A 26,747-nucleotide genomic window follows, 5' to 3' on the forward strand; every position below is an offset into this window, starting at 1 on the left:
CTAGACCTGCTGGAGGAGGTTCTCCCAGACAGCTCTGTCAGTCTCACAGCGCCCATCCTCTCCCTGAGACTCGTCCCCAACATCATCGTAGTCAGTCCTATCAGGGGCAGGGGCTCCTTCTTCAGAGGGCAGTGTGGGCAGGACCCTGTCCACTCCAGGGCCAGGCTGGAGGACACCTGACAGAGAGACAGACTCATGATTTGTCAAATGAGCCAGTTATTGAAATAATATTGTTACATATTAGGATTATGAAAATTGTGAATATCAAAAATGACTGAGTAGATAAATTAAAAAATAAATTAATCATAACCCCCTACTTTTAAAGATTTTGCCAAGAATATACCCAAGCATTTGGTATAGTTAAAGGCACATAAGAGATTTGTTCTTTGGAACAGCTTTATTGAAAAAAGTACAATTAATTAAATATTTGTTATTAACAACACTACACACACGAAATTACACACAACATAAATATACAGCACGCAATTACAAATTTGCTAACAAGGTGTTTTAGACACCTACATCCTAACCACCCAGAAAATCCTCAAACTGCTACCAAGTATTCAGCTTTTACAGAACACCTATATGAAAGAAAGAGAAACCAAACCTTCTAAACCTAAGATATTACAACCTACAGTTAAATCTCTCTTTGTGAACCCAATTGTTACAAAATGAATGGGAGCCTATCTCCCTGTTCTAAAGATGCTTCCACTAGCCAGGAGAGGCACTCTTTAACTAAGGGATTCTCTAAAGAAGAAATAAAAGTTTCTAAAAACAAACGAAAGGCAAGCTCTCTTTATGAGGGTCAAAAACTAAACTCCAGTCTGGTCTTTCCAGTTGATCTGGACAAGTAGTAGAAGCAAGAAGTAGCTCTCACCTTCTATCATTCCTGGACGGTTGATTGACAATCATTTATCCAGAACTTAACTAAACTTTATGGTTGCTTTGATCACTGAATCTCACACCTCAACATCTCAGCAAACATCTCCTTGCTTTGCAGCCCTTAACCGTGTACTGTAATTGGAATTGGAATTGGAATTGATTTGACATTAGCCACATGTACCTAGATTTTTTAAAACATCTAGTCACAATAGTGTAGTTAATGGGGATTTTAATTTTCTGTAACAATCAGAAATTATAGCAGTATATTTTGAGAGTACTTGTAGACTTTTAGGAACTAATCAAACATAATAATCTATAGTCTCACACATATATTCTAACCAGACAGTATACAATTTATTGATAAAATCATAATTTGCATAACAAACAATAAGCATAATAGAACATACTGTATCTGAGAAGTACTCTGCTTTGATATCAATGGCTATTAGTGGGCTAACAGTTATAGTATACAGAATAGATGTTACAATATTGTACTCAAAAGCATTTAATAGGTTTTTTTAATTCAATTGTATCTTTTTGGAAGAATTGATGATTCAGTGTAGAATTCACTTATACTTATGAAGTATCAATGCTCTAAAACCACAGTGAGGAAGACCTAGTAATTTCCGAGCCTAGTAATTCTCTCTGCAGTCAGAGAACAGAATTCCTGGTCTTGCGGAATCTAAAGCTTTGTTCTGCCCAGACCTCATTCACTCATCATTAATCAGCTGCTGATCAATTGAAATCAATTTAAATCTGATTGGCTAGGTGTGTCAGTAGGTGGGTTTCAGTGACACTGTGATCTTTGTGATCTAACTTTGTACAATTCAGGTCACTCAGTTTTTATTGGCTGTTATTGAACCTTGTAGGACATGACAGAGTGAAGCTACCGCTACTGCAAAATGCCTGATTCCCCCCTGTCTTGGATGACAGTGCAACAGAGATGGATTACTGGAGGTTATCTTTCCCATCCCTGAACTACCTAACCCACACTGAGTCCCCTGGCTGTAGCCCCTTTTACCTGAAGTGGGGTCTCCCTCACCGTCGTCCACATCACTGTATCCAGAGGGTGTCTCATCAGAGAGGAGTCTCCCTGTGAACAGAAGAGAAGGTCAGTAATGGCTCTGTCATTCTGACACAGACTGGCCTGTAAGAGACCTCTTCTCTTCTAGGTAGTGTTTATTTGCAGATATGAAATTAGGTTGAGACTAATTTCTAATGGCAAAGGCTACTGTGGGCTGGTACAGGGGGTACTCCTTAGTCTTATTTATAATAACTCACCTGACACAGTGTCTGGACTCTGGGGCACAGTGATGGCATCATCATAGTACTCAGGGGCCTCTTCTTTCACAGAGGACATCAGCTTTCCTAAAGCACACAGAGCACAGCTTCACTGTCACACATCAGCACACTGAGTTATCTAGAGCACAGGACTGCTGGAGCTCATCAGAACACACTGATTAACTGAACATCACACAGGATCTAAAACTCCAGGCTCAAAGTACAGGAGATCAGGGGGAACCTGATTTCCAGTCCTATTCACAACTGTAATAAATGTAAAACAATTCCTAGATTTTCAAATAAGATGTTGAAGGAAAACAAGGCAGAGAAAGTTTGGCTGTATTTGGACAGAGAGGGTGGTAATGTGAACCCTATGAGATACTGAAGAGGAGCCGGACACTGGCAGCAGTGAACCAGACTGAGTGTGCAGGGCTGAGATCACAGGGAGAGAGTCAGATTCATGTAACTGGTGCAGAGTAGTACAGACTCCGTATTCAGAGGCTGAGATCCAAGAAAGAGTAGAGAGATTCAGACTCTGTGGGATTGGTGCAGAGTTTCCCCATGTGATTGGACTGAAATAACCCACCTGACAAGCCATCTGGACTCTGAGGTACAGTTACAGCATCATCATAGTACTCTGGGATCTCTTCTTTCAGAGAGGTTATCGAGTCTCCTGAACCACACAGAGAGACAGAGAATTTACACTTCAGGACTCAGACTTACTTTGACCATAGAGCTGCAAAGTAATTGGAAAGTGTGATTTTAAATGTTTTGTGGTGTATAGTTAAGCCAAAACTCTAGGGTTGCTGATTTATCTGATCTGAAAGGCAGTTTTTACAGCATGCTGTTCCGCAGTCTCCTTTTCTATCAAAACCAATTAGAGCAGCACCCTGTTTACCACCCCAGAATTGACCAGGTCTAGTTTTGCTGAGATAAGGCTAGTGTGAGGCAACACTGAAGAAACACGTGTGGTTATATTTATATAATTCAGGATTTTCTACATAAGTTCTCTAAATGGCATCCTGGTTTGAGGTGAGAGTGAGTACTGGACTGAAGACCTCCTCACTCCCACACTGAGCCCCCTGACTCCACCTCCCCTCACCTGGTACTGGGTCTCCCTCACTGTCCTCCACATCATCGTATCCAGAGGGCAGCTCGTCAGAGAGGAATCTCCCTGTGAACAGGAGGACAGATCAATATTACCTGCAGTCAGACAGCAGACTCATTGTCTTCCACTGGCTGTGGAAGAAGCCAGGGTGTGAACAGTATCTCAGAGTTTGTGTGTATAAGGCAGATCAGGAACTGTGAACTGTGGTGTCAGTTACTTTGACACCAGTTGAGAAAAAAAATCCTACAGTCAGTCAGCACTGTCTCTTACTGGGAGAGAAGCCAGGTTGTCAACAGAAACACAGAGTTTATGATGCTTTTCTTCACTTACTTTGACAGCAGTTGAGAAAGAAAACTCTACAGATTTAAAACCAGTATGGTGAGATTTTCTACAAGTGTTAAGTCCTCAGATCTTCCTCAGAAGATGGAGACTAATCACTCCTGAAGACTCTCTCCACTCACCTCTCCTGGGGGCGCTGTAGGTTCCCTCTCTGGCCAGTTTGTACTCTATTTCCTCGTAAACGGCATCATGATAGGGGGCGAGTGCTCCCTTAGATAGGGCTGTGTGAGAAAACACACTCAGGGTTAACATGCAGGGAGAGGAGTACAAGATCAAACATTGACTACTAAACCTTCTTTGGACATTACAGCACATAAATGTTATGCTTCTGGATTTGCAAATTTCCTGATATCCCCATCTGTAATTGTTGATAATCTTTTTTATACTTTAAATGGTTTTCTCTACCAGGTTTATTCCTCACGGTAATTATATAAATATCAGTTCCATGTGAGTGACAGAACTGACCACTAGAGGTCACTATGTGGATGGAGAGTTCCCTCCCTACCTTTCCTCAGATTCCTGTTCTGGATCAGCTGCCCCACTAACAGGGCCAGCACCACGAAGAGCAGAGCCCCCAGCAGCAGGAGGACCAGGGGCGAGGCAGACAGGCCTCCCAGTGGCTGTGTCTGGGGTGTTGTCCTGGTTCTGCCTGAGAGAGGGGGAGACAATGGATGAACAGGGATCAGGAGAGGTGCTCTTGGGCTCATATACACGTCGACACATGTCCTGTTCTCCTCCTGTTCCGATATGTGGCTATCATGGCTTCAGGGTGAACCCAAGATCAATGAAGAATAGTTAAGGATTCCCAATCTAACCCATCAGGACTGTCATTAAATCAGTGAGGAAAGAGAGGACACTAGCACAAGATCTACACTGGAAATCTGAAAACACTGATCTTCACTCTGAGAGAGGAGAGGAGACACTACAACAACACTGGGAATCTGAAGAGACACTGATCTTCACACTTAAGGAGGAGAGGAGACACTACAGATACACTGGGAATCTGAAGAGACAGAAAGACAGGAGTTATCAATGACAAGGAAGATTTCTGTTCACCTGTAGCTGTTGCTGGACTGGCTGTTGTCTCTGACAAACCTGTAAAAGAGATAGGAGAACTGTCATTATTTTGCCTTTGGTTTTACAGCAGGTTGAATCCACAGTGGTCTTAAAAATAAAATCTTTACATTTGTTCCTTGAGGTCAAATCTAGGATTGCTGGATGAATGGTATCTTGTTCGGAATTAAAGCCTAGTGTTGTTCATACACAGGGCTACAAAACATCCCAATCTTGTGACTGATGATCTTAGTTGGTTCAGTTAGATATTAAGCAGTGATAGAGTATGGGTGACATCTGTCTAACTTCTCTATTGATCTGCTACCTTGTTCATCTACAGTTCTAAGACTCTCCTCACCTGTACAGGTAACCCCTGCATCCTCCTTGTGTCGACAGTCGCTCTGATTCAGTCCAGAGTGACAGCAGTCCCACAGGTGAAGTTCACTGCCTGTGCAGTTCACCTCGTCCAGCCAGATGGCACCACTCCCTGGCCCGAATGAGGCCTCTATTGCTGCACTCACTGCATCACCACAGCCCAGCTGTCTGCAGACCACCTGGGCATCCTGCAGGTCCCAGGAGTCGTCACAGACTGTCCCCCAGGAGCCCTCATACCGCAGCTCCACCCGGCCAGAGCAGTTAGTGCCTCCAGCCAGGCGCAGAGCCAGTGGGACTGAAAGTCAACAGAAAGGTTATTCAGTGTCGTTAGATCTGTGACTGTAGACGAGAGCAGAGAGCTTACTGAGTGTCTTCAGCTCAGTGACGTTAGTAGAGGTTAGTGAGGTATTGAGTGGCTCTAGAAGAGAGCTGTATGGTTACTGTTCCTCAGCTCAGGGCTGCAGTGTCTCTGACTGTTTTACACACTGAACTCACCTGGGCAGTACCGCTGAGGCTGCTCTTCCTGAAGGGCTGGAGTGCCTCTGTCAGCTTCTTTTCTAGGACCTTCAAAGATTAATAATAATTATTTCATTTTATACATGTTTGGAGATAAATTAATAAGAATTCAGTTTAAAGCTTTTGTCTGTTCTAAAAATGGCAAAACACTAATTCACAGAGCATTACTCTTCCCTCTGTACCTGAGCAGGTGATCTCAGCCACTTCCCGATCTGTGCAGTCATTCTGACCCCAGGGGGAGGAGGGACACTGCCACAGGGTGGAGTCGTGTTTGTGACAGGAGACAAAGTCCAGCCATTTGGGATCAGGGCTCAGCCTGGAGTTTGTCTCTCTGACGGTGCCCTTGTCTCCACAGCCAAGCTGTTTACAGATCACTGCAACTGTGATGTCTGTCATGCTGTTGGCACAGATGCTGCCCCAGGTGCCATTGTAGTAAACCTCTGCCTGTCCTGAACAGCCTGCAGATAGCCTCAGGAGAGTGTGATCTGCCAAGACAGCAGGGAAAGTCAAAGGAAACAAACCCTGACAAGACAGCCCAACGTTTAGTTCTGAACTGGAAAGAAACAACAAGCAAACAATGTGAACAACAACCAGTCTCATTTCCTGTACTAATCCAGTTATAACTGACTCACGTAATGAAACAAGGACAGCTGTACAATGACACAGCTGACATGAAGGTGACAGGAGTGTGTGGTTCTGTTCATTCAGAATCTGGACAGTGCATCACACAGAGCTTTAAAATCCCATTACATGATCAGGTTCTGATCCTAAACGTCATTCTGATCAGCTTGGCTATTTTGCAGCAGCGCAACTAAAAGACTGAGGCATGAAAGTAGAATGTGTGGCTCAGGGTGAGTGGCGCTGCACTATGAATGGAGAAAACGAGGCTCAGGGTGACATTTAACACCGTGTGGGTCATCAGGATCTGCCCGGAAGCCATTCTTGGAACAAATCAAAATGAAACATTTGAGGCAGAAAATCATGAAAGACAATTGATGTGAGAAGTTTGAAGATTGGATCCTAGATCTTACTGGAGGACTGAGATAAATATATCCCCATTCAATAGTGGAGGGGAATTCACATTCAGTGCCAGAGTTTCTTTCTTTCTTTATTTTTATTTTTACTGGGATGTGAATATGTGCATTCCCAGCTGTATCATAACTATATCTTAGTCTCTTTTTACAAAGCTTTGCGTGATCTTGGCCCAAAATATTTGAGTGATCTTTAGTCCCTTATAATCCCTCTCGTACACTTCAATCACAAGGAGCAGGTTACCTAGTTGTTCCTGGAATTAAAAAAGTCACAGCTGGCAACAGAGCAATTTCTTATAGAGCTCCCCAATTATGGAATAGCCTCCCCGCAGATGTGTGGAATGAAGAAGCACTCCCAATGTTCAAATCTGAGTTAAAAACATATTTGTTTAGTCTAGCCTTCCGATATATATTTAGGAAAAGCAAGCCATGCAACCTACCAATTTCTGCTTTCATTGTCATTCACTTTATTTCTTTTCTATCCATCCAATCTGAGGTGGACTGTTTGGAAGCCCAGGCCCAGAATCCAGCTCCTTCTACCTGTCGAACTCAACTTCCCAGAGAAATTTCAACTAGAGGAAACTACTGAACATTCCGGACATTGCTGGACTTTACCATACATTACTGAACTAAAAATACCAGTCTGCTTTTCCACCATGTAATATAATATAGATGACTTTCATATCTGTTCATTTTAATTAACTCGGTGCCGGCCAGAGGAGGATAGTGTCACGGATGTTGGAAGGGACGGGAGAGCGAAAATAGACCCTATGCGTAGCAGCAGGACGGGCTCAGCTGTTCAGGAAATGCTGTATAGAAACCTACGCCCTCAGGCCATGGACAGGAGTGACCTGGAGCTAGGTGGGTCTCAGGACATCCGAACCTCAATGCTGAGTGAGGAGCAGAGCAGAAGCAGGAAGTAAACAGGCTACACAACAAGACACACCAGAAAGACATGAATAATCACAGGGAACTAGGAACAGGACAGAAGTGGAGTGCCCTCTAGGTGTACTGGGTGTGACAGATAGGCTCCCCCTTTCGAGCCTTGGTTCCTCTCAAGGTTTCTTCCTACTTTAGTCTAGGGGAGTTTTTCCTTGCCACTGTCGCCTTAGGCTTGCTCACTGGGGGTTCAGGCCCGGAAATCTGTAAAGCTGCATTGTGACAATGTCCGTTGTAAAAATACAAATAAAACTGAATTGTACTGAATTGAATTTTTCTCAATAAGATATATTTAAACACTCTAAATGCAAACCATATCCACAATGTGGAATTCGAGAATATGGATTATTTTTTTTAGCTCGCTTACCTGAACACAGGATTCTCACATCCTCCTTGTGTCCACAGTCATGCTGTCCCCACCCTGCTGAGGGACACTCCCACAGAGACGACTCGTTCCCCAGACAGCCCACCTCGTCCAGCCAGATGGGTCCAGTTCCCTGGCTGAAGGAGGCCGGCACTGGGGCACTGAGGGCCATCCCACACTGGAGCTGTCTGCATACCACCTGAGAGTCTGCCAGGTCCCAGGAGTCATCGCAGACTGTCCCCCAGGAGCCATTGTGATAAACCTCCAGCCTCCCAGCACAATCGCCTCCTTCTCCAACCAGCCTGAGGGAGCGCTGGGCTAGGAGAGACAGTGATATAGAGACATATATCATTATAGGTGGTGTGGTAATTCTCTGGTTAGCCTGTTTACGCATCATGGAGGATTTCAGATTATAGAGTTATAAGGGAAAAAAGTTTTATATAACAAGGGGTAAACTATGGATTTTTAGCCTGTCTTCAAATTAACTGTCTGTAGAAAATCCAAATAGAAATAGCTATTAGTCAGTGAATTCTGACCATTCGGAGGCTTAGAGAGATATCATTGCTGTTTGGGGCAATGCTGAGCAAAAACCAAGTTTTTGTTTAATCTTCATTGTCTGCATGTCAATTTCATCAGATTCTTATTTGCTAGCAATCAGTTAGTAAGACGTCTTCTTTTTTACTGCTTAACTCCTATATATAGCCTCTTTAGCACTGCCTAGTTCAGTGCTTTTGATATTTTTTTATTTGTTGGTGAAAATGAAAAAACATTCCATATTTCTTTTGAGTGAGAGCACACAGTAGGACATACGAGAAATTTGATGATTCAGGTTTAATATCCAAGGATTTAGCTTCAATTCAAGCCCTGGTCCAGGCCTCTACTGTCTATACTTCACAAGACATTGCACCCCAAAATGTTTAAGGGCACTTTCTTCCAGGCGGAAATTTTCCCTGGATTCTGTGACAACCTGAGACTCCATTTCCAATGGATTTGTTAAAATTCTGAATGTTTTAATATTTTTTTCTTGTTATATCAATGGAAATCCAGCTCATTCATTATAAAACATATATATTATATATAATTATATATCATATTACATATCATTATATATTATATATCATTAATACAACTAAAAAGATTATTTTTATGTACCAGTACTTTCAATGCTTATGAAGTAGTAAGTGCATCTACATCCATACTTTCCGGTAATGCCCACCAATCATTCTTTTCAAAAAAGAAATAGATAAAATGTTTCTTTCCTTAGGCTGTAGGCTTTCATCGTTCCCAGCTGTCTTAATTAATCTATTGACTTATCATGCAAATATTCTCATTTCTTATCTCTGTTGCTTACAACTGCAACAAAGGAGATCTTCATTAATTAGAAGCACAGGCCTCACATCTGTGATCTGCAGTGGATTAACCTGATGACTAAACACTGCATCTCTACAGTATGGGATGACTGTATTGAACAATATATGGAATCTCTTCTACAATCATACTCAAATTTCATACATTTATCACTGGTTTATTGCCAGTCCATATTAATGGACTTAAAATAAAAACAAATATCACTTCATACAATATATTAACTGCTGCTGACAGGTCCAGTTGTTATATTTTGTGACAAATATTTTTAGGTTTGTGTTTGTCCTACATATCAATGTGCATCTAAAAAAAATTACTTTGAAAAAATACTTTGAATGGCTCCTACCTGAGCAGAGCAGGGCAGCATCCTGTCCAGTGTTGCAGCTAACTGTCTGTGGAGAACTGCAGTTCACCAGGTGAGACTCGTCCCCGGAGCACTGAATACCTGTCAGACACACAGCACTGTCACTGTCCCATACAGAGAGGAGTTATAGACTTGTCCTACAGAGCACTGAATACCTGTCAGACACACAGCACTGTCACTGTCCCATACACAGAGGAGTTATAGACTTGTACTACAGAGCACTGAATACCTGTCAGACACACAGCACTGTCCCATACACAGAGGAGTTACAGACTTGTACTACAGAGCACTGAATACCTGTCAGACACAGTGCACTGTCGCCTGTCTCAAACACAGGGGAGTGGTATATTTGCACCACAGAGCCACAGCCCAGCTGTCTGCAGACCACAGAGGCCTCTCTGTAGCCCCAGGAGTGCTGGAGGAGTCTCCCCCAGGTGCTGTTGTAGTGAACCTCCACTTGGCCATCACAGTGACTCTCTCCTCCTAACAGCCGGACTCCACCGTCTAGAGCTGACAGGGAGGAACCTGTAAAAATCAATAATCATCAGGTTTCATCATCACACATCAACTCTGTAATCCAAGCTCACAGAGGCATTGCCTCCTGACCTGCATTTAGAATGAGAGGCTTCATCCTCTCCAGGTTACAGTAACATCTGACTGATTTCACTTGTTTTATTTGTCTGTCAAATGCACAATCACAACCTTTGGGAAAATTTAACATGAACTGTCCCTGTTTTCTCTATCAGAAAATATCCATTATCTCATGTACAACCAAATGTTGTTGGTACATCATGTTATTATTTAGGTGTGTGTTTATTACATTGATTGACTACTGTTACGTCCCAGTGTATGATCTGTGTGTGTTTTTTTCTGTTATGTCCACACTGCTGACCCTTGATTGTTCTCCCTTCCCCATTGGCCCACCATTACACCACAATGTCCGTATGATGTCGTGATGATGAATTAGCTCTCAGCCAATCAGAACTCATTTTATTCACTATGTAACATGGAGGCTTTCAGGAAGAAAAGGCCTTTCGTTTGACTTCGGTCCCGTTTGGTTTTGATTATCGGTTCATTTCGTTTCGCTTCTGGTTATTGCTTCGGTTTCGTTTGTTGGTTTGTTTTGCTTTGTGTGTGTGTGTGTGTATTTTCGTATAGCTTCGGCTTTGTTGTTTTGTTGGTTTTACGTTAGTTTCTTTGTACTTTGGTTTGTTTGTGTGTTCATCCTTGTTTTGCCATTACCTTGCCCCAGTGTTACATGTTCAACTTTTGTGTTCTTTTGTACCCTGCTCCTGTTGATTACTCTTGTTTTCCCTTATTTGTATTCCTGGTTCACTTGTGTTTTTGTGTGAACTTTTGTATAGAAGGTTAGTTTAGGTTGTTGGGTACACTTACACACTTAGTTGATTTTGTATTAGTACACTAGTTTAGTACGGGTGAGTGCCATTTGTCCTGTATGGTTTTGGTTAGTCAGTGCAGGTTAGCTAGGGTGTTGAAGACGCCGAAGACCGTAGTCTTCTTTTGTAGTTAGGTTAGCTTTCCCTCACTGTCGTAGCCAGCTCCATTTTGTTTGTTATTTTCTTTCCTTTGGCACCACTCTAGTTCCTTACCCTTGTTATCACGCTTCCTAGTCCCTCACTAAACCTACCTGCTTCCAAAAGAATTATCCTAAATGCTACACCCCTTTACCCCTAGACTTGGGGTCGTAACAACTACCTTCATGGAAAACTGTGTGTTACCCATCATCACAGACTCGTTTTCAATGAAAGTCCTGCACATTTGAACATCATGGGTCAACTGAAGGAAAAATGGATACAGCTAGTTACTCCAATCAATGTATTTTACTCATGAAAAGTCTGGGTGAAGCCAGCGAATAAGACCAGTCAACCATGTGTGAATGGTTTTAAACATTTGTTTTATAACCCCTTCCAAATTTCATTTAATTCAAAAATACAAATTAATAATTTGAAGGATTTCCCTTCAACCAGCAGATATATCGCCCTGCAACTCACAACTGGTAACCCATTACAGCTAGCAGGTGTGAGCCTGGTCAATACCTGGATGGGAGACCTCCTGGGAAAAACTAAGCTTGCTGCTGGAAAAGGTGTTAGAGGTGCCAGCAGGGGATGCACACCCTTCGGCCTGTATGGGTTCTTATGTGCCAGTATAGCAATGGGGACACTATACTGTAAAACGGTGCCGTCGTTCGGATGAGATATAAAACTGAGGTCCTGACTCTCTGGGGTCATTAAATATCCCAGGGTGTTTCTTAGAGGTGTCACCCTGGTGTCCTGGCCAAATTTCCCTCCCTGGCCAATCATGGCCTCAGAATAATCCCCATCTATGAATTGTTCTCCTCTCCACTGAGAGCTTTTGTATGGTGAGTGAACTGGCAAACTCTAGCTGCCGTCACATCATCCAAGTGGGGCTGCACATTGGTGGAAGTGGAAGGGAGTCACCACTACCTGTAAAGCACTTTCAGATGAGTGTCCAGAAAAGTGCTATATAAGTGTAAGAAGTTAATTCATGAGTTAGGAGACAACAGACTGACTCAAGGTGATTGCACATAAAACATCTAAAGTGTGTCAAGATTGTCTCTCATTTTGCACGTAATAAAGGCATGCAAAACTATCTCATGTCTGCCAATCATTGCTCCATCATAATTACAATGTTTAATATTCAAGATGTAAATGGGTATTGGTTCTCACCAGAGCAGATGACTCCTGCGTCCTGTCCATGAGAGCACCCTGCTCTCCCCCATGAGGAAACAGCGCAGTGTGAGAGATGGCTTTCATTACCCCGGCACTCAAACACATCAGCCCATACTGGTCCACTGCCCTGTCCAAACCAGGCCTGTCCAGGTGCTGCTACAGCCTCCCCACAGCCCAGCTGCTGGCAGAGAACACTGGCGTCTCTCAGGTCCCAGTACAGGTCGCACACTGTCCCCCATTTACTGTCGTACTGCAACTCCACTCGGCCAGAGCAGGAGTCTGAGCCGTTTGCCAGCCTGAACCCTGTGTATCCTGCACACAGGACAGGGATTATAGTTAGGAATTGTGCAGTACTTACACACACTCTTCACACTTACACAAACCAATACTGTCCTACAAGTACCTGAACGTGTTGAATTCCAATTTAATTTGAATGCTTTATTCATTAGCAAAGGTGGCAATTTAAAGTTGAATTAATTTACTGTTAATAAGAAGATTGGTGTAGTTAATCTTCATGGTTAAACACCAACCCCCAGTGCTGACACAGTTATTGTAGCAATCATCAGTTTCTCTTTTAAACTTCAGTTTTGAGCTCCATTAAAGACAGAATGAAATAAATTATCCTCCTCTTACCAAAACACTCCAGTCCCACATCGTTCTCATGGGTGCAGCTCTGTGTCTTTGTGGAGGACTTTGGACAGAAGAACAGGTGCGATTCACTTCCCTGGCACTGGAGCTCCTCTGTCCAGACCTGTCCTTCCCCCTTCCCAAAATGAGCCCCCTTTAGCACCTGTGAGGGAACCCCACAGTCCAGCTCTCGACAGACAACTTCTGCATCCTGCCAGTCAAAGTCAGAGTCACACACTGAGCCCCAGGTCTCTCCGTGCTGCACTTCCAGTCTCCCAGAGCAGAGATCACTGCCTCCAACCACTCTGACCCCTCGATGAGCTGGAATTTCAGAACAATAACAGAGATCACTGTCCCTGACCTTTCTGACCCCTCAATGAGCTGGAATATCAGAACAATAACAGAGATCACTGTCCCTGACCACTCGATATGCTTGAATATAAGAAAAGATAGGAAGAGAGACCAGGAATAGAGAGTGAGTATTCATTATTTTAACAAAATTGTGATGAATTCTAAAGAATACGAAAAACTATGCACTGTTTTGGAATTTTGGGAAATTGCTCAGCCAAAAATTAATCTGTAAATTATCAAGCACACATTCACTGCAGATCAAGTCACTTCCACAGAAACACTGAGAGATCAATGAAAAATAAGTAAAATGACCAGAACCTCTGCGCACCCCACTGTGTCATAGGAGCTGACATCCTAGAACTCTGGGCTTCAAAGTGGAAATTTGGTTGTGAAACACAAGTAATTGACCTGCAGATATCTGAGACCCTGAACCAAGATGAAGAACACATTCTACCTCAAAGCTTCCTGATAAACCTGGAGAAAACCTGGGAACTAAACAATGTCCTTCAATATAAAGCAGAAATGAACACTTACATAAAAAATAAAGTTGTTTTAGACGTCACGTCCAAAGTGGTGCAGAGGTTATAGAAAACCAAGCCTATCACACCCAGTCCAGCTACTGTTGCAGCTGGACTGCCTGACCTGCCCCCTGACAAAAACTGTGAACAGGACTGTCACAACCTGGCACTACTGGGGCAGGACTGTCTGACCTGGGCACTGGTACACACTCTGGACAAGACCACAGACAGGCACTGTGAGTTGTCACAGACTGGCATTGCTGGGACATCTGTCTGACCTGGAACTTGAAATAAATTGCCTTTATTTCTACAAAGACAGACACTCTGGACAAGACCAGGACTGTCACAGCCTGGCACTGCAGGAGCAGGACAGTCAGACCTGGGCACTGACACCCACTCTGGACAAGACCAGGACTGTCACAGCCTGGCACTGCTGGAGCAGGACTGTCTGACCTGGGCACTGACACACACTCTGGACAAGACCAGGACTGTCACATCCTGGCACTGCTGGAGCAGGACTGACTGACCTGGGCACTGACAGACACTCTGGACAATATGACAACACAAACTAGCTGAGGGTAAGACAGAGTAAAGAGAAACAGACCCTGAGGAAGTATAGGCTCAATTACCGAAGCTCACTTCTATTAAGATTAATAGAAACAGTATTATTCTTCATGTATTTACAGTATATATTGGCTATGGAGGTGTGCATATGTAAACTTATTTCAGGTACAGTGCCTACATATTATTTTCTAATTTGTAAAGCGATGAGTATGTGGACACAAGACAAGATTGTGATTTCTGTCAAACCCATGAAGATTGATCTGCCATCCTCAGTCACCTGTAAGCTGACATTTAAAAGCAGGAAGCAGTTCACCCAGATGAGATGGGAGCAGAAGGAAGGGACTGATCACTTTTGAGAAAGTTATTAAAGAGCTGGTAAACAGCTTAACTGCCTGTTGTATTCCTTCATGTGAAGATGCTCATTCAAATGTTTAGCTTTAGTTTTTTTGTTTTTGGGTTGTTTTTATTGTTCTGTAAATAATTAAACACTACCTTGGAAATGAAGGCTTTATTTGTGTTCATCCAAATAGCTGCCTGTATACAGCAGCTGGCTTCTGGGTTTGACACTAACTTACAAAGCGTTTTTATTTTCTGAAACCTCAACCCTGGAAAACATAAAACAGAGGGAGAGGGACATTTTTCCCTAGAGAAACAGATGTTATATCAGATTTTTTAGTTATTTTTTAAGAACGTGAATGTATTCATGATGTATTTAAAAAAGGTTACATATGTACACTGAGAACTGAGGGCACATTTGCTAAAGGATTGTAGGAATATGGAACAGGTTACCAGATATCCCAGCTTTCTTGAAGAAACAGTGGATGAGATCCTTGGATCAATACTGACTACCAAATGGACCAGGAAGCTGAGAGATCTCCTCTACTTTGTAATAGATTACATTTTGAGAATACATATCAGTCATATTGTTTTTATTCTATAGTTTTTATTTCTATAGTTTTTAGATATTGTTGTAACTAATTTGTTTCACTCAATCTCACAGAATGCGGTCATTGTTGTTATGTTTGTAAATATATCAGAGAAAAGCAACTGATGTTCAATGTCAATGCTGTAATTCTTTGATCAATACAGCTCTTTGAATCTGAATTTAAATAGAGAAAAGGGAGAAGTAAGAGAGACATAGCAGAACTGTAAGTGAAAATGATCCTGATGAATTACAAGGAGGACAAACTGGAGTTTTCAAATCAAGACCAAGAATACATTTGTTTATACAGATTTATCGGTCACATACTGTAAATTTATTTGTAGATTTATAGCATTATGATCAAACTCTGTCCTTTGGCCTCTTTATTGATCAATTGTAAAACCTAACAGAAAGCATACAGGTGGGGTTGGGGGTTTCAGACAGTTTTCAATATCTTTTCTACACACTGCAGGAAAAACAATCCAGAAGGAGAAAAGACAAATGACTTTGAGGGGTGCTGTCACAGCTCTCAGCAGGACAGTAGCAGTGGGAATGAGAGGATGGACAGATGGATCCTGATGATGGACTCTAGATAAATCGAGGAGTTTTAATTCTCCTCAGTGCTGGAGACTGGAGAGAGTCTGTGTCTCCTACCTGAACAGATCACCCCAGAGTCCCAGATGTGAGGATAGCCTTTCTGTTTCACTTCATCTTTTACACAGTCCCTCAGTGCAGACTCTGAGCCGCTGCAGGAAACTTCATCTAGCAGGACTGATCCAGACCCTGGCCCGAAGTGAGCGCTCTTTTTTGCTGATACAGCAGATCCACAGCCCAGCTGTCTGCACACCACTGTAGCATCATTGAGATCCCAGTCATAGTGAGTTACTGTCCCCCACTCTCCACCATGATACACCTCCACTGTCCCCTCACAGGGACTGGCACCATTCACCAGCCTCACATCAGCACTGCCTGCAGAGAGAGAGAAACAATCCCTATCACCATGTCTACAGGATATTTGTATATTAAGACATTTTAGATATACACCTAGAATTTTTATTTTGTTTTACCTGTTTGATTGGATTGCTAGTCTCTCCCATGGGGAACAAGAGACAGTGGAGTGACAGGAAGTCCACCAGCAGCCATCTTACCTCTCCCTCCACACACCTGTGTCCAGATCCTGTTATATATCTCTCTGTCCATATCACTGTGTGACTGCAGAGGGCTGTTCTGCTATGGTTACTACAGTGGACAGTGGCTGTAAAGACTGTGCTCATGTGTTTCTAAAAGCTGTGGTCAGTATAGTGGTCAGTGGCTGTAATGACTGTGATCATGTGTTTCTGGGAGCTGTGGTCAGTAGAGTGGTCAGTGGCTGTAATGATGGTCTTCCTGTGTTTCTGGAATCTGTGGTCAGTAAAGTGGACAGTGGCTGTAATGACTGTGTTCCTTGGTTTCTGGGAGCTGTGGTCAGTACAGTGGTCAGTGGCTGTAATGATGGTGTTCCTGTCACGGACGTCCAAAGGGACTAACCGTGGGGAGCAGGGGAGCGGAAAAAGACCCATATGCGTAGCAGCGAGATGGGAAAAAGGCCTGGGCTCATTAGTGCAAAGAGTTCAGGAATGCCGTATAGAAACCTATGCCCTCAGGGAGCGGACGTGGGGCGCCCTGGTGCTAGGCGGGTCAGGACATCCGAACGTCAATGCTGAGCGAGGACAGAGTGCAAGACCCGGAAATATATAGCCCAAGGGAAAGAGAGGGACAGGAAGGACAGCAGACCGGAAACTAGGGACAGGACAGAGAAGGAGCGCCCTCTGGCTGTAAAGGGCGTGACAGTTCCTGTGTTTCTGGAAGCTGTGGTCAGTATAGTGGTCAGTAGCTCTAATTACGGTGTTTCTGTGTTTCTGGAAAATGTGGTCAGGACAGTGGACAGTGGCTGTAATGAGTGTGTTCCTGTGTTTCTGGGAGTTGTGGTCAGTAGAGTGGACAGTGGGTGTAAAGACTATGTTCTTCAGTTTCTAGAAGCTGTGGTCAGTATATTGGTCAGTTGCTGTAATGACTGTGTTCCTTGGTTTCTGGGAGCTGTGGTCAGTACAGTGGTCAGTGGCTGTAATGATGGTGTTCCTGTCACAGACATCCAAAGGGACTAACCGTGGGGAGCAGGGGAGCGGAAAAAGACCCATATGCGTAGCAGCGAGATGGGAAAAAGGCCTGGGCTCATTAGTGCAAAGAGTTCAGGAATGCCGTATAGAAACCTATGCCCTCAGGGAGCGGACGTGGGGCGCCCTGGTGCTAGGCGGGTCAGGACATCCGAACGTCAATGCTGAGCGAGGACAGAGTGCAAGACCCGGAAATATATAGCCCAAGGGAAAGAGAGGGACAGGAAGGACAGCAGACCGGAAACTAGGGACAGGACAGAGAAGGAGCGCCCTCTGGCTGTAAAGGGCGTGACAGTTCCTGTGTTTCTGGAAGCTGTGGTCAGTATAGTGGTCAGTAGCTCTAATTACGGTGTTTCTGTGTTTCTGGAAAATGTGGTCAGGACAGTGGACAGTGGCTGTAATGAGTGTGTTCCTGTGTTTCTGGGAGTTGTGGTCAGTAGAGTGGACAGTGGGTGTAAAGACTATGTTCTTCAGTTTCTAGAAGCTGTGGTCAGTATATTGGTCAGTTGCTGTAATGACGCTGTTCCTGTGTTTCTAGAAGCTGTGGTCAGTAAAGTGGTTAGTGGCTGTAATAACGGTCTTCCTGAATTTCTAGAAGCTGTGGTCAGTAAAGTGGTCAGTGGTTGCAATGACTGTGTTGCTGTGTTTCTAGAAGCTGTGGTCAGTACAGTGGACAGTGGGTGTAATGAGTGTGTTCCTGTGTTTCTGGGAGCTGTGGTCAGTATAGTGGTCAGTAGCTGTAATGATGATGTTCCTGTGTTTCTGGGAGCTGTGGTCAGTACAGTGGACAGTGGCTGTGGTGTCAGAAGGCTGAATGACTGAAACCAGGTTTGGTGTATCTGGTGTATCTGGGTCTCAGGCCCCACATGTACTTAACAGTGCACACTGCCTGCATGTCTGTATCAAGTAAGAGATTTAAACATTGATCTTTTTAATGGTCTACTTTGAAAATAAGTTATAAAATCCGAAACAGAATCAATAAAAATATTTTCTTAATAGATGGATGCTTCACAACTTGTGCTGAAATATGTGAAGTGTAATGCTGCAGAAAGATGGAAAATCTGCAGCAGGAGATATAATTGAAACCCAGGCGCAGGACTTTGAGCTCTTTCAGAGTTTGAATGATCAGGGAGTAACAGATCACATGCAGGCTGCTGGGCTGAATGAAAAAGGTGAACAGAAAGAAAAAATAAAGAGGGACACCTGTCTCCCAGCTGAAATAAAGAAAAGAAAGGCTGGAGAGTCAGCGAGGAAAAGGAAAGAATTAAAAAACAGAAAATATTTCAGGATCGAAGAGCAGGAGTAGTGAGAAATTAAAATAACCGAGTGATAAACTTGACTATGAGAGGAATGCGATCGCTAGGTTCACAAGGTTTGGCTCTAATGATGGAGATTCGGTGTTCTGAACAGTTTCAAATAAAGAGGTGATTAGTGTGACTGGGAGCCTGAATGAAAGACTGAAGGTTTAATTGAAAGACATCCTGACCCAGTCTGAATGACAGGGTGAGTGCTCGAGGGAATGTTGCTGTTGACGCAAGTCAGTCCCAGCCCAGACTGTACGTGAAGTGTGTATACTTACTGTCCAGGGCACATTTACAGTAACTAGATTTGTTCTTTTTGATTACATTTTCAATCACCTTCAGTTTGGAGTGTGAAATATTTTTTTCCATTACACACTATATGCTACAATTCATTTAAATACTATTTTTTATTCATATATTTTTTGCTATGCTTACATGATAAATATGTGAACAATGTGTTTTAGCTTTTACCTCTTAGTACATAATTCACAGATTGAATTATAGTTGCACTTAATAATATATTCTAGAATCACAGTGCACCAGTTGTTTTTATTAATCTTTTTTTTTAATTCCATAATGTAAGAAAAATTATCCCTATCATTAGTGATCTAAGAGTAACAAACAATAATTCATTTAGCTGTGAAGTATCAGTCAAATGCAGAATAAACATGGAAAAAATAATTAAACCTTTCTCTCTTCAAAATGAAGGACTTCCGGGTCAAATACACATTTCTTCCAACATAATAGACACATTTCTCAAATAAAACTCCAGTCTGAACAGATCCCAAACTTTTGTTTAAAGTTGAAAAAACTACAAGATTTGCCTCAGGACTCCTGTGTTGTTACTGAAACTGGACACTGTTGTCTAAAAGCACCCAGTATGGATTCAGGTCAGAAAACTACAACACACTGCAATACAAATACCTACCACCTGAATGTGACTGTTATAACAAATAAACACAACTATATGTCTTGTCCTCAATCATGTTACAATGTTAGATCCTTCTGCAATATAATTACCATAGTATCTAAAACTACTGTAATCATTCTCAAAAATAACCATGGATCAAAAATATTTTAATACATTTACCTTCAGTACTCTTATTTGTATTAGCACATTCACCTGCAATAGGGCCCAAGTTACTAATATTATTTGTTAATCGGAAACGTGCCTTAAATATACTTTTATCTCTGATCACCTGTCTGTAATAGTTCTTTGCACTAAAATTGTCACCTTCTCTCAAAATACTCTATTTTTAATAACATTTCCATAATGTTATAATTTTATTATTATTAATGTTACTTTAATAATACAGTAAATATAAAATGTATCAATAGTAATAATACTAGAGTCTCAATAATACTCTAGTATTTAATAACACTTATCTCAGTTAAAATATTAGTCTAAAATACTCCAGTGTTTAATAACACATCAGTTAATTACTTATTACATATTAAACATATTAATTCATCAGTGTGTAAAATAAAATATCAGTCCGATCAATACAACAGTGTTTAAAAACACACTGATCTCTGTTAATACACTAGTCTGTTATTATACCTGTTAGAGAGGGCAGAATTGAGCACAATGAAATAAACAACCCCTGGTAAATATTTTGAAGATGTTGTATTATTGTTAAAACATTTATATTCCATTTTGTTTGCAAATGGGAAAATTTCCACAAGTCCTAGCACATGACCCAAATTACAACCAAAATTTTGTATTTTATTATTGTGGTAATAGATAAGGGATTGTCAAGTTGTACAACATTTGTGATAAGGTTGCTAAATATCTACAATATTAATAGTTATAATAATTATATGTTAGTACTTAAAAAACATTATCCTTAGTCTGTGTTGTGTGTAATAGTGTATAACTGCATATAAAACTATTAATACAGCATTAATAGAAAATAGTTTAAAAAACATATAAGCTGAATTAATATTATGATTAATTGTAGAGGTGAAATTCTTGTTAATACTGCAAATTGTTTATTATTTTTCCTTATTTATAGCACCAGAATAAAATCAATTATAATTTTAAGGAATATCCATAAAGCTGAGTTTTAAATTAAACAGAAAAGCACTTCTGCATGCTGTGGTCACTACGGCGGGCAGTGGCTGTAATAACTGTAGAACCTCAGATGGCTGGTCCTGGGTTCCAGGAGACTGTGGTCACTGTACTGGACACTGTACTAACTCTGTGGCTTCCAAGTCCTGGGACCAGTGTTTCTGTGTTACTGGGACCTGTGGTCACAACAGTGGTCAGAGGCTGACAGGTACTTCACATGTTGTGCTGAAATGTGTGTGAGGTGTATATTCCCATTGTCTGTATATGAATTGTTGACAATGATTTTCTAGCCTTTACCTGCCAACATCTAAACTTAACACATGATCATCAGATTAAATTATATTAAAGAACAACATTTTTCAAAAATACCAGACAGGTTTAACATATAGGCACAGATACATGTATTATGATGTTGTCCTGAGCAACTGCTCAAAAATCTAAACTTGAGTCCTGTGATTACGAATTAATTTTTAAATATTGCATTTGTATGATAACATGTAATTAAATATTTAATTTGTATAACTCATACTTATATAATTGCATTTGATAATAATTTCAGATTTCGAATGTAGTCAAAAACAATAAAGCATTCTTATTAAAACTTCACAATTTACAAAAAAAAACCTGTCATTAGATAACTATCCTAAAAACACAAAATAAGTTATTTAGCTGTTAAATAATAGACAAATCCTGTATAAACACAAAACACAACTACCATTTTTTAATTCTTGCTGTAATGCCACAATGTCTTGTAGTTGTTAAATTATTAATGTTACACCTCAGTTTCTGATGAGACCCCAGTTAATAATAATACACCTACAATACTAAGAATTTTCACAATTGTGTTAATATTTTTCATTTTATAACTTATAAAGCAATAAAGAATGTAACTTTTATCAGCCTGTCCTTTTCAATGTGAAAACAAGCAAACCTGGTCTTTATGAACCAGGTAATACATATATCAGTTTTATTTTAATACTATAAAAATACAAGAGCTCATAACTCATAACTTCCTATCATATTGGAACACATATTCTTATAACACCTAGAGGAACTACTTGTTTTCACAGCAACTGAATATCACACAGCCTAACGATAGAAACCTGGACTGTCTGAATACACCAAAGATATAATGGCAGCATTAAAACTCCAGTCTTATTTCTCTAGCGTAAACACTTTAGGTGGTAATAACACATTTACTGTATATCTATTAATTCATCAGTCTGTAATAATTTAATATGAGTCACAATAATAATTCACTATTTAAAAACACGTGTATCTCTATTAATGCACCAGTCTGTAATAAGACAATACAGAGGAGTCAGAATTGAACACAATAAAACAATAAACAACCCAGGGTATTTCTGAATCATCCTGTATAATATGATATTATTCTAGAAACATTTTTTATTGCTCACACTTTTTTTGTTTTCGAGTAAATGAAGACTTTTTCACGTCACAACATATCACTCAAATTATCACTTATATATAAAGTTTATTATTACAGTAACGATTAAGTTAAATAACTTTTTAAAGATTTTATACACTCCATGTTTTCACAAATTATCAATAGAGGGTGATAATGGCCAGCTTCTGCTCTATCCATCTATAACATTATTATTATATAATGTTTAGAAATCTTAAGAATATTTTTAGAAAATCCAATAAAAATTAAAAGCAACTAATTATATTTAGACACAACTAATTATATTTCCTTACTTACAGAACAAGATAAAATATGGTTATAATATTTTTGATGAATACCCACAAAGCTGAATGTTAAATAAAAATTCAAAAATTGTTCAACCCACTTATTGCTCCATTTCCATCAAAAATCTAATGAACATAATTCCAGTTGTTGTCTGTCTGTCTGGACAGGAGAAGACTGGTCACTTACTGGCAGAGCTGTGCAGCACCAGGACAGCGAGAGAGAAGATGGACAGGCAGCTCTCCATTGTCATCAGGACAGAGCGCAGCTGAGACCCCTGTCTTCACCCCTGAGCCCACAGGGCAACTGAGCTACTGCTCCGCACCCTGGACCCCCAGTAACAACACAGCCCTCCGCCCCGCCAATCACACACAGCACTGCCTTTTCAGACTGACAGCAGGAACCTCTCACACAGGCGGGACGCCAATCACACAGGGCCCTTTCAGTCTTCTCCATATATATCAGAGACACATCACTGTTTCCTCTCCCTGAAGACACTCCCAGCAGTGCGGAGGAGAGGAGAGACAGGAGCAGCTCTGTGTCTCACTGGAGGAAACACAGATACAGATACAGACAGCAGGGCTGCAGGTGCTGCAGGGGCAGGAAGAGATCAGATATTAAACTAAAAAAATTGTAGACAAGTATTATATTTTTAAATCAGTATCAAGATAATCAATTATGTATATATGGCCCTGTAATTCTTGCTGTCTGTATCAGGAAGTGTCTAGTGACTGGTGTCCAGAATGTGGTCCTGTGTGTCTTGCTGTCTGTGTCAGGCAGTGTCCAATGACTGGTGTCCTGCAGTGACTCACAGAGTTGTTGTGTCTCCAGACAGTAATGTCTTCTGGTCCTGGTCAAGGGCAGTGTGAGGAGAGCTTGTGCTCAAGGTGGCAGTGAGGTCAATCAGGTCAGCACAGGAATACAGAGACAAGGTGGACTGAATAAGAACTGGCTGTCCTGTGACTGTGATCAATAATTTAAATGAAAAAGAAAGAAAAGCTCAGCAGTGATTGTTCCCTCTGTACTGAGCCTGGTGGACAGCAGCTCTTCCAGTTGATTCCCTCAGACCCTGAGCCTGTCTCTGTGCAGCTCCAATCCACACAGATGTTCCAACCCCTCCAGTTGTGACCCCAGTGTCTCTCTGTGTGGAGCCAACTGCATGACTGAGACTCTCTTACAGCACAGTGGAGCTGAACTGATACTGATACACTGATACACCACCAGTCTGAACAGTGTGAGGGCACAGCTCACATCCTCTTCCTTATTATTATAGGTAGTAGGAGCAGCAGTAGGAGCAGCAGTAAAATATTAGTAGTAGCAGTAGTATCAGTGGCAGCAGCAGTTGTGATAGCAGTAGTAGTATTAGCAGTTAGGCTGTATTTAAACTCTCCTGTTCAATATAGCAGAGTTCTTGTGTTACAGCTTCACCATAATAGCTGCAGCATCAGGAGCCACAGAGCAGGAGTCAGTTTCAAATTTGAAAAAGCAACAAAATTATGAAAAACAAAGTTTAGTCCTTGTTAATACAATGGTGATTTAAGGCAGAGCTTCACTGGAGCTACAGGTCAGACTCTGCAGTGAGTCTGTGGTTTGTGCTCCTCCAAGCTCTTCCAGCACAGGAAGCCAGGTTCTATTGTGAGGCTGTGGGTGTCAGTGTAATGAGGCAGCTGAGAGCTGAGCTGTACAGAGAGACACACAGGGAGCCCAATATTCAGAGCTCCAGTGCTGCACAGGGAGACACAGGAGAGTCCAGTGTTCAGAGCTCTACAGGGTGACAGGTCCTCTCCCAACACAGCTCTCTCATGGTGACTCTCAGGGCTGAACAGGAGGGGCTGTTCCTGTCAGAATGGAGGCTGACTCTCAGAGCTCCAGTGTCAGTATGAGGAGAAGCTCTCAGACCTGACTGCTGCCAGAGCCTCTGAGCCTGAGTGGCCATGAGCACTGAGCTCCTCAGCAGCTGAGAAAAGCCTCCTGTCTCCTGTGGTCACAGTGTGGTTGAGCACCTGCACTGTCTTCCTGCTCCTTCTCCTCTCTCTCCCCCTTTCTGTCTCTCTCGCAGTGTGTGCTCTTATCTGTCCATCTCTCTCTCCTCTTCTCTCACTGTGACAGTCTGTGCAGAGTATCTGAAGGGGATGTAACATTGCTTGGCAAAGGAAAAGACTTCTCAGAATCAGAATAAAAAAAAGTATCTCCTCTCAGTCAGATTCACAGCTCAGACTCACACACAGAGCTCTGAATCCCTCAGTACTTTACCCAAACTCCTCCCTCATGAACAGACAGAAACTCATCTCCATCCTTCTCTTAGTGTCAGAAGTGTTTTACTGAAAATTGAGCAATATGTGATTATCTCTTATTATTATTTTTTACTGATTTAATGAACAGCAGTATTGCTACTCTTATAAGTGTAATATGATTATCAGCAGCAGCAGAATGATGGTCTTGTCTACAATAGTGACCAGTTGACCAGTCTGTACCTCTGAGCAGTGGGACTCAGATCACACAGAAGACCTGTCTGTGTGTGATTCCACACCAGCCCTGGGATACAGCGTCTCCCACACGTCTCTCACGGAGTCTTCTAAATATACAGTTAAACAGAGTCTGATAACAGTTATACAGTTAATTAAATCATCAAACTGGCTGAGGAACTGAGAGCTCGAGTGGAAATAAAACCAGGAGATGCTCTTCAACATCCAGGATCAGGAGTCTGATCCTCCTGGCTTCTGTTCTGTGGAGATTCGTGTAAAACGAATTTCGCTTATTACAGGGACTTGTGCCCTTTCTCTTCTGCTCTACGGGAGTATGCTATACAACGCATTAGTCTGCGAAGTAAACTATTTTTTTTGTTTCATAAATTGTATTCCTCGGTTTGTCGCTCTCCATTTCCAGCTGTTATGAATCGCCTTTATTTTTGGAGATGTTATATGTGTAAGAAAAGCCCCCCGGCCTCCGGACAGGAGTCTCCTCCAGCGGAGACGCGCTCTGCTCTGTCAGAAAGAGCCCTGTGACGTCACAGACACCAGCCAGAGCGACGGGATCAGAGAGCGAGACCGCGGGAGGCGCGCGGAGCGCACTGCAGAGAGTTATTGATCACTTATCTATCGTCAACCAATTAATTCAACTGAAGAACCGTAGATTAATCGATTAACTTCAATGATTGGTGAGTACTAATTATTTTCCCGTTTTGACCCTATTTTAAATATCTAGAAAACAGTCAATACAGCCTGTATCGATCAATTTCAATAGCGCCTTAGTGTTAATAATGTTCAATCCGAAATTAAATAATTATTATTCAAATGATTGTTTAGGAATTGTATGCTAGAGCTTAAAAATTATATTCCAAGTTGATAAATTCTTAAAAACTATATTCCAAGTTGATAAATTTGTGTAAGTAAAAGCTTAAATGCATTTTTCCACTGTTTACAAATAATACGTATGGTAACCACGGCGACAGACGTCACGTCACTGTGCACTGCTAGGTGTCTCGCCTTCGTCACAAAGAGCGGTGTGACGTCACGGACAGCAACTAATACTAATATTGTCTTCATGTTAATATTAGTGTGAGTACAATCGGTAATTTTAACATTAATGCTACTGTTCATGTGAGTATTAATGATGATAGTGCTACTGATTGTTTTAATGCTAGTATTCCTGTTAATATTAATGATAATTATATAGATAAGGTTAGATTATTTACACTAGTAGTCATGTTAGTTTTATTGATAGCATTACTGTTATTATTAGTATTATAAGTGTAGTAGTATTTTGTGTCAGTGTTAGTGATGATGATAGTGTAAGTCTTAGTGATAGTGTTACTGTTGCGATATAATTGGTATTTGTATTAGTGTTATTTCTAGTGTATTTGTAGTTATGAGCGTATGTGTTTGTGAGTGTGTGGTGTCTGTCAGTGTGTGAATTTGTGTTTGTGAGTGTGTGGATGTGTGTCTATAAGTATTCGTAGTGTCTATGTGTGTGTCTGTGAGTCTGTGTAGTGTCTGTGTGTGAGTGTTTGGATGTGTGTCTGTCAGTGTGTGATAATGTGTGTGAGTGTGTGGGTGTATATCTGTCAGTGTGTGTGAGTGTGTGTTTAGGTGGGCTTGGGCTCCACTGGTGTGTCTGACAGAAGTGATCCATCAACAGGTGTTGAGGTCCTGAGCTGTTTGCGAATGGAATCACTTTCTAGAGTCCAGACCCACATCCACAGATC

The 26,747-nt window shown here is 41.6% G+C and overlaps 1 protein-coding gene across 1 annotated transcript; it reads right to left on the reverse strand.

Annotated features, from left to right (window-relative positions):
* LOC148671829 (antigen WC1.1-like) lies at nucleotides 1–24,837 on the reverse strand. Its single transcript, XM_088632979.1, has 16 exons — nucleotides 24,797–24,837; nucleotides 15,965–16,314; nucleotides 12,962–13,276; nucleotides 12,326–12,640; nucleotides 9,915–10,142; nucleotides 9,600–9,698; nucleotides 7,892–8,206; nucleotides 5,737–6,039; nucleotides 5,534–5,602; nucleotides 5,022–5,333; nucleotides 4,685–4,705; nucleotides 4,116–4,259; nucleotides 3,733–3,831; nucleotides 3,266–3,337; nucleotides 1,870–1,975; nucleotides 1–97 (listed from the first exon to the last, which is right to left on the reverse strand). The coding sequence occupies exons 1-16, from the start codon at nucleotides 24,835–24,837 to the stop codon at nucleotides 1–3; spliced, it is 2,886 nt and encodes a 961-aa protein (XP_088489105.1).
* Nucleotides 24,838–26,747: the final 1,910 nt, after the last annotated feature.

The sequence above is a fragment of the Lepisosteus platostomus genome, chromosome 5 (assembly GCF_059453375.1).
Source record: "Lepisosteus platostomus isolate fLepPlt1 chromosome 5, fLepPlt1.hap1, whole genome shotgun sequence".
NCBI classification, from domain to species: domain Eukaryota; kingdom Metazoa; phylum Chordata; class Actinopteri; order Semionotiformes; family Lepisosteidae; genus Lepisosteus; species Lepisosteus platostomus.

What these genes read in the sequence shown, in the direction of transcription:
- LOC148671829 (XM_088632979.1), bottom strand. Translation starts at nt 24,837, where the DNA reads ATGGAGATGAGTTTCTGTCTGTTCATGAGGGAGGAGTTTGG. An exon ending in TTCATGAGGGAGGAGTTTGG is followed by an intron (nt 16,315 to 24,796) that starts GTAAAGTACTGA and finishes AATATCCTGTAG; the next exon opens with ACATGGTGATAGGGATTGTT. An exon ending in GGCTGAGATCACCTGCTCAG is followed by an intron (nt 5,603 to 5,736) that starts GTACAGAGGGAA and finishes TAATCTTTGAAG; the next exon opens with GTCCTAGAAAAGAAGCTGAC.